The sequence below is a fragment of the Neolamprologus brichardi genome, chromosome 2 (assembly GCF_056152115.1).
Source record: "Neolamprologus brichardi isolate AB-2024 chromosome 2, ASM5615211v1, whole genome shotgun sequence".
Taxonomy (NCBI): domain Eukaryota; kingdom Metazoa; phylum Chordata; class Actinopteri; order Cichliformes; family Cichlidae; genus Neolamprologus; species Neolamprologus brichardi.
Window position 1 is genome coordinate 1,547,422 of NC_142105.1, and position 16,706 is coordinate 1,564,127.

The following is a 16,706-nucleotide window of genomic DNA, read 5'->3' on the forward strand; positions in this document are numbered from 1 at the left end:
TTAGAACCAATTAGAAGCCTGGAATGACTTTACCCACACTTACTGTTGCAGTTCTCTTCACGAGGAAAGAACAGTACTGTGTAAAAGTCTTGAGTCATCCCCCATTTCTTTATATTTTCTATTTAAGGAGCCAAACTTTCATTTGAGGATTTCTGAAGGTCTTTGAAAGTTGTTCATTGACGACTTTTCTCCCCAACTAATTTCATTTGCTGGATAACCATGACTCACTTTTAGAGCCAGCCCCTAGTGGTCATTGGAAAAACTGCATTCTTGGCACTTCAGTACTGGCTTCATTTTTCAGACTTCATTTTTATACACTTCTGTGTATAAAATATGAGGGCTGGTTGTAGATGTTTCACATATTGGGCTATTTCCTAGGTAAACTAATAGGAGCCATGAATACTTTTTGTGCACGGACACTGGACTGAATCTGTAGGGTGAGCAGGAGCAGCTCAGCATGTTTCTGTGGCCATTAGCAGCACCGACCTGGTGTCCATCAGAGCTTTTTAATAAACCACTAAGCTGCTGTTCAGATGGTTAAATGAACCCACTCCAGACATTTTGAATTAACATTTGTTTTATACATATTTCAGTAAAATCTACTTCAATACACTGAGAGTACAAGAAAAAAATCATAATATACTTCTGCGGAGCACACAATCAGTTCTTTTTTCTGGATGCAGATATCCTTGACCCCCACTCTAGGGACAGTAAAAAAGAGGATAACAGTGGGAAATAGTGACAGTCCTGTTGGGTTTAGGAGAGCTCTGCAGACCCATGAAAGCCTGAAACAAGCGCCAGTTTCAGTCATTGTGAATGTGTCTAAAGCGATGCCCCCACTCACTCTGCCATTTAAAGTTTACAGTCTTAAAGTCTGTAACCCAAATGTGAAAGGGGCTACAGAGGAATTCAAACTACATGTGTACTGATACATACGAGTATCAAAAATCCTTTTTAAGCTCCTGCTAGCCTCTTATGTTAGCTTTGATTACAAAAACAACTTGTCATTTACAATCTAAGGCTGCCCACGTTTCTGAGCTGTGAACCATCAGTGTGGATGTTTAAGTCCCTTTCGTCCTCTGCGAGGCTTCAGCAGCCAGATAGTCAAAGCGTCTCCCTCGAGACCAGCGCCGGTCGGACGGTCTAAGCCAATAAGGGAGCAGCTCAGTTATGTGTCAGGAGGAGGTGGTGTGGGATGTTCCCTGCACTTCCTCAGGAGTGTCCACAGTCACTTTCTGTACATCCCTCTCCACACACACCCCCTCGGGGACCCTGGCTCTCAGGACGATAGTTTTTCCACTGACACTGCCGGCGAGCTGGAGGTGGGCAGGGCCTCTGCTGCCACGTCTGATTGTACTGCGTCACGCTTTGGGGGCTGAATGGAGCTTTTGGTAGGGGCTAACTGAGACTGCACAGACATCTGTGGCAGCGCCTGAGCCACTGTGGCCGGTTTGGCCAGGATGAGCTGCGGTTTGATGGCGGCCTGCGCGAGCTGTGCAGTGACCGGTTTGGCCTGGATGAGTTGCGTGACCTGGCCTGACGGGTTGGCCTGCATGAGCGTCGCCAGCTGGTTGGCTGGGATTGTGATGATGGTGATCTTCTCTCCTGCTTTTGACCCAGCAGGAAGCATGGTGGGCAGTGCCTGGATCACAAGTTTAGGGGCAGTGCTAGCAGAGGTGCTCGCTACAGTCACCGGGACTCCTGTAGTAGTTGTGAGGATGGGTGGAGAGTTTAACGCCATTTGACCTAGCGAGTTGGTCATGACCACTGGCATAGCTCGGATGGGCCTGCAGGGATAGACAAGCAGAAAGTAAACACTGAATACATAAAGAAATAAAATCACCTCACATACACAAGGGGGAGACAAAATGTCAGGATCCACACTAAATGTGCTCAATGCTGATAAATGCACCACATCCAAAAAGATCTTTTCTTCTGTTGGGCCTGTATAAGACCAGAGGTTCAAGGTTTCCCCTAAAACAGTCTTTGACAGTTTTGTAGAGCAGTAGAGAAAATTAGCCTTAATGTATGTATTTGTTTAGAGTAGGACAATCACATTGTACAGGGCACAGGAAGACTAAATGAGCATGTTTGTCTGACCTGGTGGTGGTGTTGCTGGGGATGACAGTGACGTAGGTCTGCTGAGGCTGGGAGGTGGTGAGAGACGTAGCGCCCAGGGTGGCCTGGCCCTGCTGGCGAGCCAGAGTCTGACTGGATACCACGGTCTCGCTGTCCTCCACTTCCTCCGCCTCCTCGTGATCATCGATCACTCGAATGTTTTTGGGCATGTCTTTAAATTGGTAGGCCAGCCGCTGACCCTCAACTTTGGCAAGGATGCCACGCTGGTAGTAATACCTACACAGAAACAACAAATGGAGTATAAACTCTCCAGAACATCAGGATAGTCAAAACTCATGTGAGTAAAAACAAACTACTTTCCCTCTGATTTCATAAAATAATTGTGCGTCATTATTTGGTCTTTCTGTCTGTTTGCGTCTCTGTCTTTAATCATCGTGTCCTGGTAAGTCAAGATTGCAGACTGTGATGTGCTCATGGAGTAAAACCGCTCACCTTAGGGCCCGGCCCATAGTCTCGTAGTTCATATCAGGCTTGTTTTTGTGTTTACCCCACAGTTTAGAAACAGCCTTTGAATCAACCAGTTTGAAGATGCCCTTCTCTCTGTGCATCCACTTGATGTATCTGGGACACGTGTTCTTATCCTGCAGAAGCTCCAGCAGAAACTCCCAGAGGTAGGTGGTGTTACCTGTGGGGAACACACGATACACGGACTTTCAACACTGAGGTCCTGAAAATGCAGAAAAACAGTCAAGTTCAAAGACAAGTGCAGATTATTATTATTATTATTATTGGTGACGCCTGTCTCAGGCCCGTGTTTATTTTATTTTTTATATTTTTTAAATCCAGTAAACACTGGTCCAACACTGGTCCAACACTGGTCTAACACTGGTCCAACACTGGTCTAACACTGGTCAGTGTAAATGTCTGAATGGTCAAACTGAGTGTAAAGTTTTATTTATTTCATATTTTTAAAACTTGCGTTGTTATCCTTTAATGGGTGAAGAGGTTTTCATGAAAGTTATCAAAATAATGTGTAATATAATTCAGTTTTATTTATATAGCCTCAAATCAACACAGTGGGCTGTGAAAATAATCCAAGGTTGTTGTTGTTGTTTAAAGCGCCATCTCTTGGTCACACTCTGCAACTGAGGGAAAGGGGCGTGTTTACAGTGGAAACTACCAAAGGTTAAATGGGGGGACTCGGCTGATGTCAGCTGATGGCTGAAAGTGGCAGTTTTCAGTGGTTGTATCTGTACTATAGATGTGTCACATTTTTGCTCTTGCACATCTGGCCAATGAGCAGACTGAACATTGTCACATGGTTTTTAGTCACATTTTGATTTGCTTGGAGTCGCATTTTTCTCCAAATCACAGGGAAAAACTTACAAACTCATCAACTGGTTTGGACCAGAGCACTTTACTGGAAAAAGCTGGTGGCGGTCCTTCATCAAACCACCCGATCAACAAACTCTGACACGAAGAAAAGTGAACCATGTAGGTGCTTGCATACACTTTGGCTTTACACAGCAAAAATCTACAGTAAAGCTAAAAGAGTTAAAATATGCAGATGGACTGTTAGCATAGCTTTATACCAAGTTTAACTGGTGAGAGCTCCCGTTGGGTTTAGGTCAGCAACAGAAAATAAAAAAAACAAACAAAGGGAACTCCAACCTCTTCTGAAATATTCAATTTTTTTTCAATTCAATTATATTTACACAGCGCCAAATCACAACAACAGTCGCCTCAAGGCGCTTTGTATTGTAAGGTCGACCCTACAATAATACATACAGAGAAAAACCAACAATCATATGACCCCCTATGAGCAGCACTTTGGCGACAGTGGGAAGGAAAAACTCCCTTTTAACAGGAAGAAACCTCCAGCAGAACCAGGCTCAGGGAGGGGCGGGGCCATCTGCTGTGATTGGTTGGAGTGAGAGAAATATCTGTTTTCTGCAGAGCCCTATTACACCCACTCTCTCCACTCAACCAACCTTTGTCTGCTGTGACGTGCCTGGGAATACCGTAATTATCCTAATATCACTAAAAAGACCAGCGTCGCTGCTTTTAGGAAGCCCTGAAATTCTGTCAATTGAGCAAATGGTACCAGAGTTACAGGTTTTACAGATGTTCAAAAGTGCAAAGTGCCTGTCTGGCAACAGGTTAGGCTTTAGCCAGTTACATTTGGCAGCGTGCTGACGTCTAATGGCAGCTAACCCATTAGCTATTACTAGCTTGATGAACATCTACACCATCAGAATGTTATTAAATGTGCGTGTATAAGGTTACAACAACACATACTCGTTCACTAGCACAGTTAAACACAGACAGCTTACCCAGGAGATAAAATACTGTCACAACTATTTTTTATTTTGCCTTCCACTAACATTTAATCGGTTATCACAACATCACAAAATAATACTAAGACTAACAAAATAATCGATAGCTGCAGCTCCCTGTAAGTAAGACAAATATGCAAACATCATAAAGTGGGAAAATACCAAAATATCCAGGTTAGGCTAGCAGCTAACAGAGACAGGAGCTGTCTACAGGCAGAGAGCAGCTACAGACCTTTTCCCTCTCTTGGCCTCTTCTTGATGCCCAGATCGAAGGAGCCGTTGGAAGAAGGCTGGTGTGTCTTAGCCTTACGTCCACCTGTACAAACCCACACACAGATCGAGCTTATTCTTCTGCCACATTGTCTGTTAAGCTGATTGACTTTTCATACTTTATGTTACCTTACTCCACTCATAAGTTGGAACAACTCTTGGCATACGGCAGCTTCCAGAGGAAGTTGTCTTTACTGAACTACCTCGTTTGTACTAACACAGCTTCATGCTTTTAACAGAGAGCTGCCTACTGTTGCTTTAAAGTTGTACAGCTTCAGAATGAAAAACTGAACATCAGCAAACAAAATAAAAGGTGACAACAGGTGAGCTGTGCTGACACTGACCTCCTCTCTTCTTCTTGGCTACAGGTTCACAGCCAGGAGGGATGGGGAAGCTCTCTTCCTCCATGGGTCCACACTCTGTAGACACCTCCACCACCGTTTCCATCATCACATCATCTGCTGAGGTAACACAAAACAACACTATTCTCCTTCTGCTGCATCATGAAGTGAGACAGATATGAAGACTTTCAAACTGTGTACAACAATAAATCTGGCCTCACATTCTCATAAGAAGAGGAACACTTACAAAGGCTGGATATCGACCAGTTGAATTTGAAGGAGGCAGGAGGGCCAAAACAAAAAACGCATGCTCATATCAATCCATTCATCCATGCATCACTCCAGCCACCTCCTATAGCTCATCCGGGGGGACACGGACATGTTCCCCATCAAGCTACGAGATATAATCTCTCCAGGGGCATACCCAGGACTGTCCGGAGGCATCCTCAAACCACACTGACTGGCTCCCTCAGTGTCCCGCGATGTAAGTTTGTAACTTTTCTATTTTTACAATAATGTTTCTCATTTTGTTGAAGTCAGCTGTATGACCAATTTTAAAATGCAGGCAGTAACTGGTTCAGTGTTACCCAGTAAACTCTTGTTTTTATACCACACTAGTTCACTTATTGCTTTTTCTACATTAATTTAATGTTATGTTGTTATGCGGGAAAAGAACATTAATTTATTAGAATTTATTTATTTTAAATTATTTGTCATGTACATACAGTTATCATCTCTAAAACCTTGTAGCCTTTCAGCATTCAGCACAATATCAACATCAACTTTTGACTAGTTGCTTAAATCCATCCTTCTACTGTCCGTCATGTTTCTGTCGTCTGTACTGTCTGTTGGTCAAACCTCCTTATATTAAGAGTAAATGTGGAACTGTCCATGGGATGGCTGCTGCTCAGTAGGTAAAGCAGCTCATCAGAAGATTATTCCCTCTGTATGCCAAATATCCTTGGGCAATGCACTAACCCCAAGCTGCTCTTCGATGCATCCATCATATGAATGTGTGGAAAAGTTAAACAGAAAGTACTTAGAACGAGTGCTTGTGTGGGAAGTTGTGTAAAGCTCTGAGTGCTCAGAGTAGAAAAGCGCTATATAACAACCAGTCCATTTACCAAAGCATCGCTATATCACTGATATCATGATATGAAACTTTTATGTTGATTAAACATTTATCCCTGTATTGTTGCACACAATCCAATATGGCACCACCCTCATGGACACTGCAGGTAAGTTGCAATGGCTTCCTGCTAGCTTTATATTTCATTTCTGTCAAATCCTTTAAGGCTAACGTTTGTCTGTGGGATCCACAGTGTTATATGCAGGAAAGCAATTTTATTTTTTAGCTTCTTGGTCTTAGTTTAAAAAAAAGAAAAGCTAGTGAGGATGCACAATAATTATGTACACTAATAAAAAATGTGAAAAATAGAAGTAAATCCAATAGAATTGTAAAACAAGTCTGGAAATGATAAACAGTAATAAAATAAGGTTATTTAATGTTTGCTTAATAGCTGCACAGAATCTATCAGATATGAGTCAAACATGTAGTGCTTTGTGTGACACAGATCCTGTCATTCATCAGCCTGTTTACCTGTGCTGCGTTCACTGTGCATCCCTCCGGGAGACTCCATGTGCAGAAGCGCTTCAGCGGCTTCAAACGTTTTGTCGAAACACACCATGTCGTGACCTGACATCTCCACTGCAGAGAGAAACACCTGTCAGTACATACACCTCTGCTAGAAACAGGCTGGGAGCAGCCCTATCACTTTAAATAACTACAGAAATTTCATCTTGGACAAGAAACACAAAAGGGGAAATAAAACCCAAACAAACAACATAACCTCAACTAATATGAAGTGTTACTTCCTTGTTTTAGGGCTGTGCAAGCTGTCTGTTCCTTCTTTCCCATTTCCTGCAATCTGACTAAAAGACTTGGGCATCATTCCTGCCAGCAGAGGGCAGTCTACAACAACAGAAGCTCAACTTTCTGGTAAGCAAATGGGTTTGTACTACCAGGTTTGTTTATACAGGATCAAATTACAACATCAATCATGGCACTTTATACTGAAAGGGATAAAGTAACCAGATAATCTGAAGTATTTGGGGAAAAACACTCCAAAAATAAAACAAATAAAACAAATAAAACAAGCACTTTGTCATGGTGGGAGGGAAAATGTCCCATTTAACAGGAAGAAACCTCCAGCAGAGCCAGATTCAATGTGGGGCAACCACCTGCCATGACTGGATGGGGAGGAAGACAGATGTGCTGAGTAGAGAAGTGCTCAGTGCATCACAGTGTGTCAAAGGAAGGATAACTGAGGGGAGTTCAGGGTTACCTGAACCACGTTAATGCTCATAGATTTTATTTTTTTTGCAGCCAACAAAAAGACAAAAAGTAAAACACAGAGCAAGTTACCATAGTGATTTACTTTTGGAAGAAGTGAACCACTTTCGTGGTACAGAAAACCCAGTTTGCCACCTGGATAAGACTAAATCCTGCTTCATAGTACAGGCCTCTGATCTCTTACCGAGAAAGAAGGCCAGAAAACGTGCAGGTTTCAGTTCTATTTAATATCAAATAAATAATAAATACATAAGTAAATAAATGAAGTCTAAAAAGAATTTAGAAATAATGGATTACGCTTCTTTTAACCTCCTACTTCAATCATGTACAGATTTCACACACAAAAACACATTTTTCTGAGAAGCCATCACTCAGAGGACTCACCAGTCTCCGTCACCTCTGTGACCACCTCCTGCTCCTCAGCCACATCCTGCATCAGGTACGTCTCATCATCGTAGACCAACACCTGAGCAGAGTAGCACTCCTCCACCTGAGCGCTGGGCACCTCCTCTACGATTACTGCGGGACAGCCTTCCTCCTGCAGCACTACCCCCTCCTCCTCTTCCACCTCTTCCTCCATGATCACTGCATCCACTTCCTGCTGAACCACTTCTTCCTCCTCCTCCTCCTCAGCAGGCTGCTGCTCACAGTAGACACAGTTTGACAGATGAAAAAAAGACTGTTTTTACTGTGTTTAGAGACTTTATTGCTGCTGAAGACTGAATGTATGACGCCTGAGACACAGACTGCATCATTTCACTTCTCTCTGCAGTTCCTAACATTGTTCATAAATGTTATGAAAGCCTTAACATTAATATGGCTTAGTGAACCCTGTGTCCCCCTTTAGACTCACCCCTGTTTTCTGCTGGTATCACTACTACTGGGTTCAACCCGAGCTCAGCGTCTCAGTAACGGCTTCGCCTCTTTTCTCTCCGTGACATGTGCACAGACTCTGTACCAACCTCATCATCACTGCTGTTTTTGTTTAAACCTGGAGGCTTTTTATTCATACGCTGCTCATAAATACGTTTGCATTGCAGGTCTGTTTTAGTTGCAAACGTGGCTCACGTTTCCATGGAGACAGCGGCGCGCTACAGAGCTGTGCGTTAAAGAAGCATCGAAGCAAAGAGTTTGAGGGGTTTTTTAATATTCAAAATACTCGATGAATCGTTGCAGCCCTAATATAGAATATATTTTCTTAGCACCATAAAAAATGAATAGAACATAAACAGAATAAATCCACAGAACCAAAACAATAAATCGTCTCCTGTTAGCAAAGCGTATTTTTCAAACAGGGTTATGGAGTCCATCTTTAGCAGGCTGGCTGTTCTGATTTTCAGTTTTATGTAATTTCCTTTTCATGGAGTGTGTTAATGTTTCTACAGCTTTAAAACGAGCTTAATTTGGATTTCATGAAGGACAGAACAGCCTCAAGAGACACGAAAACCTGAACCTTTCGAACAGCAGACTGAGCTCTGCTTTTGGCTAAATGTTACTTCTGATGCAGTCTCGCTTTTTTCTCCTCGATATTTCTTTACTCTTCTTGAATGCAGCATAGTTCCCTCCCAGCTGTTAACACAATGTTATGCTACTTGGCTGTTAGCATTACCAACCATGCTGTTAAGTGGTGTCATTTTGGAAATGTGTAGTTATTAGTTACAAATTGAAGACGCTCAAACACAGCTGAGGGTCTATTTCACTTGCAGATCACAGCGCTGAATTCACTGCACTGTTGTAGTGATTTGAACTATTTCTGGAAATCAAGTTAATCACTAAGCTCAAACAAATTATGCATGAAACGAAAAAGGTGTCATGTGTTGCTGAGTCACATGATCTGAGTTTTTCTAACAGACCGTGGGATAGAAAAACAAAAACCGGTTCATAAGGGAAACATATTAACAACCCCAAATAGGAACAAAAGTTCTGGCCAGCTCAGTCCCATTCCAGTTAACTCAGTTTAGTCACTGTTTTGGTAATCCTCGATCCATCCTAGTTTAGTTAATTGAATGTAAAATACTCCACTTCGGGTTTTCCGAATTAATCCACAAAGGGAAAACTAAATAAGGAAGTCAGAGGTTTGGCAAACAGAATCACAATGCAAAGCCAAGCCAGCAGCCAACTAGATCATCCGGCCAGAAGGATGTACAGCGCCGGAGCAAGGTTGGCTGTTCTGATAGCGTGGTACCCCATCTGAGCCATCTGACACAGGAGGACCAAAAATCGCCGGAGGTAAGCCGAAATATAGTTGTAGAGGCCAACTTCATACTTTGAATTTGCCGGCCAACACACACTGAGTGATAAAGCCCATAAGAAAGGAGATAATGGCCTGAACACTCCTACTGCATCAAATCAGAGTGCTCCAACTCGTCGACTGTCAGCAGAGTGTGGAGGTCAAACACAAACATAATTACATTATAAAACACACATTCAAAAATAACAAATATGGCCACAATGTTGATACAAGCATTTACCTGCTGGGGGTCCTCCACCACAGTCACATACTCCACTATGTTCCCACCACCATCTGACACCACCACAGAGGTCATCACTCATTCCTGCAGAAACAAAAACATATTTTGGTTGCTTAGAAAATCACCATATAAGAACCAGTCCATTCACAACGACTGAGAAAGAACACCAACATACCAGAGTGGAAGAAGCTATGTGTACTATTGTTATATGTTGATTTTTGAAGCGTGTGTTAGCTAGAGGCAGGAAACACCAGACAGCCAACAATAACAAATTATTGCAATACTTCATGATACAATTGAGATTTTTTTTATTTTGTAACATTGCAATTACATATTGCAACTTATCAACTTTTTGAAATGCAAAGTTAAATTTATCAATATCTATTTTACTGAATAAGATAAGGCTATTTGTTTTTTTGCTGCAAAATGACATTGTTAAGCATAATGACCACGGTCACTGAAACCTGCCATAAAGGATGGAGTTCTTCTGCAATTATAGGATTTTAGTTTGGCCACTACACACAATCTTTTCCTGGTAGTACAGCAATAACAGGGGGAATCAGTGAAAACCATGGGTTGCTGCCCACATACACAGAAACTCACATTTAACGATTACATTTGTTGTTGGCAACCTTCTTGTTTTATAGGATTATACCCAGAATACTAACAGCTGGCAGCCAGATGAGCCGTGTCCCCATGACTTGTCCTTATTATTAAAGACTCATTGAGATTGATGACAACATGTTGGCAATCTGCCTGTATTTATCACTCACACAGACGTTATTTGCAAGCTTTCAACAAACTCTCTAAGTGACTGCAGTCAGTCCAAGTCAAACTGTGACTGTTTAAAAAAAGGTTGCCTCCTATCAGATGAGATGAGCGCTCTCGTTCAGAGTATTCCCAGAGTTCACTTAATAATATATCATATTTGGTGTCAATACAATATCACCATATAAGATATCACGATAAGATACTGTACTGATGTTTGCATCTGTACAGGGTTGGGATCATATGAAGCCCACACTGACCACAGCTCTCCTTTTAAAAGAGTTAATGTTGTGGTTATAAAGGATGAAATCTCTTTCATTAAACTGGATTTTTGTGATTTTCAGGGCTGCAACAGTTCAGAGTATCTGAGATTATTCGATCATAAAAATGATTTCTGGACAAATTCTTTGCTTCGATGCTTCGTTTAAGGCACAGCTCTGCAGCGCTTCAATGTCAACATGAACGCCAGCGTTTCACCCACATCTGCGACTAAAAGCAGACCTGCAGTACAAAAGCATTTATGAGCAGCGTGTGAATAAAACGCTTCACAACAGAAACACTGATAACAGAACAGCAGCAGTGATGATGATGCTGGCAGAGTTTAACGTGGAGTCTGTTTACACACCGCGGAGAGCAAAGAGGCGGAGCCGTTACCGACACGCTGAGCTCGGGTAGAGTGACAGAAAACAGCAGCGCTGTTCCTGTGATCACCATTAAAACTTTTACTGGGAAAAGCGAGCGGGAGTCCTTCATCAAAGCTTCCGATCAACAAACTCCGACATGAAGAAAAGAAAAGCGAACTTTGTAGCTGTTCCAGCCACCGCTGTTTGTTTTACACAGCGAGAAATCTGCAGTAAGGCTCCAGAAGTAAGAGCTATAATAACATATGCAGATGAGCTGTTGACTTAGTCTCAGACCGTGCTTGAATTATACAGCTTATAACTGACTTATTAATTGTGAATGGATTCATCTGCCCGATATTTATTTACCATTCAAACTGATAAATTAGTAATGTTTATGGCTGTGAGTAGCAGACAGTAGCAACCTAACTTAGCCTGAGCACTACAGCTCTATAAAGTCAAAACCTTTAAGTTGCTCAGTTTGTATGATAAGCTTAAATGTTTAGCAGAAGTTTGAGTTTCAACTTCATTTTACCTTTAAACGCAACTTTTGACATTTTGAGTTTTTTTCTGCCTGCGCACTGTTTACACAGCCAAGATCCCGAACACACACAGCTCAGAGGACAGGATAAAGGAGTCGGTGCTGTAGGCTAACTTCCAATATGAGCACTTTAAAACAGTAGCAGTCCAGAGTAGTAGCTGTGTCCGTCAGGTCTGACACGACCGGCTGGTGAGAGGAGATCAGACAATGACCGTTCACAGCACGCAGGCTGATGTTTACTTCCTGAGCAGGTTGGCGCCGCTATTTGTCACCGAGTCTTAAAGCTTCAACCTCTACAGCTAACCTGTTAGCTAATGCTTCTGCTGTTTTCAATAAAGACTCATCCATCCTACTTAATGTTGCTCGTAACTTTGTCCACGCGGCATTATTTGTGTGTAAAAACGTTTTCTTACTGCGTTATCACGACTGTTTAGCAGAAGCTAGCATTAAGGGGAGTTGTTGAGCAGTTAGCGCTATATAAGAACCAGTCCATTTAGCGGATAGCTAGCCAACATGAACATCGTTTTTATTATACATTTTAAACCCGCGCTAGGTAAATTCTATAACAAATATGACATGTGCAGTGTGCATTGGTGGGTAGCAGAATCTGTTGACATGTTAATGCCTCGAGTTTTCTCTCCTTACCTTGTTTTGCTTTTGCTGATGAAAAGTCAGTTCCACGGCTAGCGCTAGCTGGGCCCAATGTTTGCTAAGTTAACCAAGGCCAAAACGCTTACTTCGCTTGCATAAAAAGATGTTTGCAGCGGGTCTTCGTTACTCGGAAATCGCTTCGCAGACGCCTATAAATGTTTTTCTTGAACACAAACCCCAAAGTTGTGTTGCGCTTACTGTTTCCTTCGTGCTATCCTGTAGCTTTCCGGCGCGCCGCCTCTTCGCCACAACCGAGCCAGGTCAGGGCACGGTACGCCGTGACGTCAACACGACGTTCTTCCTTGAAAAATAACGCAAACAAACAAAAAACATTAAAAAGCAGCGTGTGAGATTTTTTTAAATCCTGATGGAGGACCAGTATTGCCAATACCTTAAACTTATAAAGGGAGCTTATACAGGGCAGAGCAGTGTGTCATCATTTAAGATATATTTTTAAAAAAAGCATTAATTAGCAAATTCTGAATATATTTTAATACCAACTAAATAAATGTGTTTATTACTTACCAAAATAATCATTGCTTCACCAAAGGCAGAGCACACGACGCGCCGTTTAACAGCTCAAGTGCTGACACCTGCTGGTCATTTGATGTTCAGCAGCCCTGCAGTTATATTATATATGGATACCAGTGGATCTGTAAACTAGGGATGGATATCTTCACTGACTTTTACAACTGATTCAATTCTGATTCTGAGTAGGATGAAGTTTACACTTTTTCTGTTCCTACCTCTTTATTTCAAATTCCATTATTTACAAGTCAGAATTCAATGTTGAAGGTGGCTGCGCGTGAAAGGAGTGGGACATTCAGCGACTGCTCGGATTTTGGCAGGGTCTGTCTTCACCTGTCCCCCTGCCAGAATATAGAAAAGTGACGGATGGTGAATGGAACCCGCACTCCAGTAGCCACTCAAGCACAGTGTGAACATGGATTTGAGGCTCTTGGAGATCCTTGGACAAACACGAAAGGGTTTAGGAAGTCTCTGAGAATGTCATCACTAGTGCCTGAAAAACTGCTGGTGCATTTATGAATGGGATGACTAGGTATTCAAGGTGACCCAGTGGTATATTAAAGGCTGTTTTCCATTCACCGTCCCCCTCTGATGCGGAATGGTAGGGGTTACGCAGGTCCAGTTTTGTGAAGATGGTGGCGCTGTGGATGGGTTCAGAGTTTTTTCCAACCTGAGATGAGATCCAGCGCAGATAGCTGTTGGACCAGTGAAGAAGAGATGACCGCGCCGGTCTTAATGCAGCCATGCTGATTGTCACTTAATGAGAAATAGGTCAGTAAGAGTGTCCAAGGTCCTGCCCAGGGGTGGAACTGGGTAAACACAGGAGGAGCTGGAAACACAAAGGCCGCTCACACAGAACTTAAAAACAAATACTGCTGTGCTTTAGGAACACTCCTTAATAGATTTATTGTGACGCCCCGCAGTGGTTGAGGGGATGTGGCTTTTTATGAATAGGACACTGCCTTTTTTCAGTTTTTTCCTGTGATATTTCCGTCTTGTGAGCAGAGACTAAACCCTTATGGGGCTTTCTTGCTGTAATATCTGTCCTAATGTGATCTGTTGGAGATGCTAAGAGCCTGAAACCTGGGTCATTGTGAGCCTTTGCCTCTTTGCAAATAGAGGATGGAAAATGGAGGGAAAACGACACCATGGTGAATGTTATACTTAAAACTCTTTTAAGTCCTGCATCTGCGTGCAGTCGGGGAATGAGATGAGTGGAAAACTGTCTTCAACATCTGTCTCAGCCATTGAATACTTGGTCATGCCGTTGGACTTACTAATGCCCCTGCTGTGTTTGAAGCCTTAGTGATAACGTCCTGAGAGGTTTCATGAACCACTTTGTTGTCGTTTATCTCAATGACTTTCATTTTTTCCATGTCAGAACGTGAGAATCACCTCGTCAGTTCTTCCAGCGCCTGTTGGAGAATCGCCTCTACATTACAAGTGAGATATAAGAGTTTCATATTCAGTCTTTTCTTTCCTGTTTTATTGTGAAGAAAGTTGTCAGACATATTTTTGTAAGAATGTTAGTCCTGTGGCAAAAGCTTGATTTGTGTCTCTTCAATGAGCAATAAGCTCAACTAATAATTTAGGAATTTAGAGGAGAAATATTTGTCTTTGTTTCATGGTAAACAACAGATCCTTTGTGTCACAGGCTGTCAAATATGATCCACTCTTAAATGATATTTTGGAAAAGACAGTCTTTGTAAAAGGCTGCAAATAATCTTTCACTTTTTTAAATATTGACTTGTGCGTATGCACATGTATATTTTGCCCACATAATTAGCAGTATGTGTAAACCTTTCTCAGTTAATAAATTGTCCTTGATTTATGCAGAAAACTTCTGCTGTGGAAACTGAAATAATTGTTTCTGTTCGAACCTACATTTATTCATGTTGTGATAGTTATTGATGGTTTCAAGTGTTTTGTGGCCAAGAACAGTCAGAAGATTAGTCAGCATATAAACCTTTTTAAGGAAACAGTTACATTTTGGGGGTATTTACTATACAATTAAAACTAGCATTGCACAGAGTTCATGTAGTGAAGTAAAACTTACTTGCTTCTCCCAGTTCAAGTGAATAATTGTATCGTCGTCTGGTGTAATGTAACACAAATATTTGTAGTCAGCCAAAATTCAATTTTTGAATTCAATTTTATTTACACAGCACCAAATCACAACATCAGTCACCTCAAGGTGCTTTATATTAGACCCTACAATAATACACACAGAGAAACCCAACAATCATATGACCCCCTGTGAGCAGCACTTTGGCGACAGTGGGAAGGAAAAACCCCCTTTGGACAGGAAGAGATCACAAACAAAACATTTACAGACCACATTTTAATATCACTGTAATATTTAATTGACACACATATTTCACAAATCACCAGAAAAACTCTCAGTTCATCAAAAGTGTTCCAGGTTAACTATTTTTTTACGTCAACTGGTTAGATTTGCTTAAATATTTTACTCTCTGCTTTCCAGATGTTGCATATGCAGATTTATCAACTTGAGTATGTTGTGTTTTGTTTTGAGCAGATTAAAGATCTCACAGTAAAGGTTGCTATCTTCAGTTCATGCACGTTATCTTCAGGTAACCATGAAAATGATGCTGATTAAAATATTTTTAATAAAGTTGTTTTCTTCTGATACCACTGAGCAGCTGTTTGCTCAGTATAGCATAGCATGGCATCTTTATTTATAACGATTGATATTTTATATTTATTTATGGTTATATATTATATACATATAATTATATACAATAAGTGATTGTTCCCTAAACCTAATAACTAGTTGGGCCACCTTTGCAGCCATCAACAGGTATGACATCACTGCCTATCGATCCATCAGTTCTCCTCAGGCTTGGCAGGACCCGACCTCCGGTGACGGCATGGCAGGCTCCTCCCACTCGCTGACCTCCGGCCCAGGCTGAGGTGGGTGAGCTGGTGGTGGAGAGAAAGCTCAGCTCCCCAGCAGCGGCCCCGCGACCACGCCCACCAGACCACGCCCACCACACAGTAATAACAAACAAATCCGTAACAACATAACTATGGAAAGAAAAGAAATGAACCATGGTTGCTAGCATGGCTTAGTACAGATCGCTTCCAACTAGTGAAGTATGTTATTTTACACAATGGAACTACTTTCACCAGTTCAAAAGAATAAAATAAATCAGAGATCAGTTTAAACTGTTGTACTCTACTCACCGATAAACCAACTCCAGCCCTCGAGAGCTACCGTCCCCCAGCTTTTAGATGCATCCTTGTTCCGACACACCTGAACCACATGAAGGGCTTGTTACCAGGCCTTTGCCAAACGTGACGGCATGCTGAAGAGGTAATCCAAACCTTTGATTCAGCTGTGTTGGAGTAGGGATGCATCTAAAAGCTGGGGGACAGTAGCTCTCGAGGGCTGGAGTTGGACACGCCTGCTTTAGGTCATGAGCTCAGACAAGCTACTAAACTGCTGCAGGGACATTTTTGTTTCCCTTCAAACTTTAGACTGAAACAATCCCATGTTTGTTTTTAGGTTTGAATTCAAGAAGTGAATAAAATGTAGTCTTATCACCGTTATGTTGGCTAAATTCCTTCAAACTTTAAACCTTTTACTTTCTAAACTTCATTGTGTTCAGTGAATGCAGCTCAGGCAGACGTTCAAAACCAAAACATAAAACTATGTATGAGAGTGCTGCTGGTAGTCGTATCTAAACAAACTCAATATGTACAAAATGATTGTGAGTCAAGTATG

General features: G+C 41.9%; 1 protein-coding gene across 2 annotated transcripts; it reads right to left on the minus strand.

Moving 5' to 3' along the window:
- Positions 1–876: 876 nt before the first annotated feature.
- On the minus strand, positions 877–12,695 carry elf2a (E74-like factor 2a (ets domain transcription factor)). 2 transcript variants are annotated; one of them, XM_087845814.1, is made up of 9 exons: positions 12,425–12,695; positions 9,851–9,934; positions 7,764–8,019; positions 6,627–6,734; positions 5,030–5,143; positions 4,648–4,731; positions 2,572–2,764; positions 2,101–2,355; positions 877–1,787 (listed from the first exon to the last, which is right to left on the minus strand). In XM_087845814.1, exons 2-9 carry the CDS (start codon positions 9,923–9,925, stop codon positions 1,280–1,282), a joined length of 1,593 nt encoding a protein of 530 aa, XP_087701940.1. In that variant the 5' UTR covers positions 9,926–9,934; positions 12,425–12,695; the 3' UTR covers positions 877–1,279. The 2 variants fall into 2 exon arrangements, with proteins under 2 accessions (XP_087701940.1, XP_087701935.1); XM_087845809.1 differs by having other exon boundaries at positions 5,030–5,146.
- Between the last annotated feature and the right edge of the window lie 4,011 nt (positions 12,696–16,706).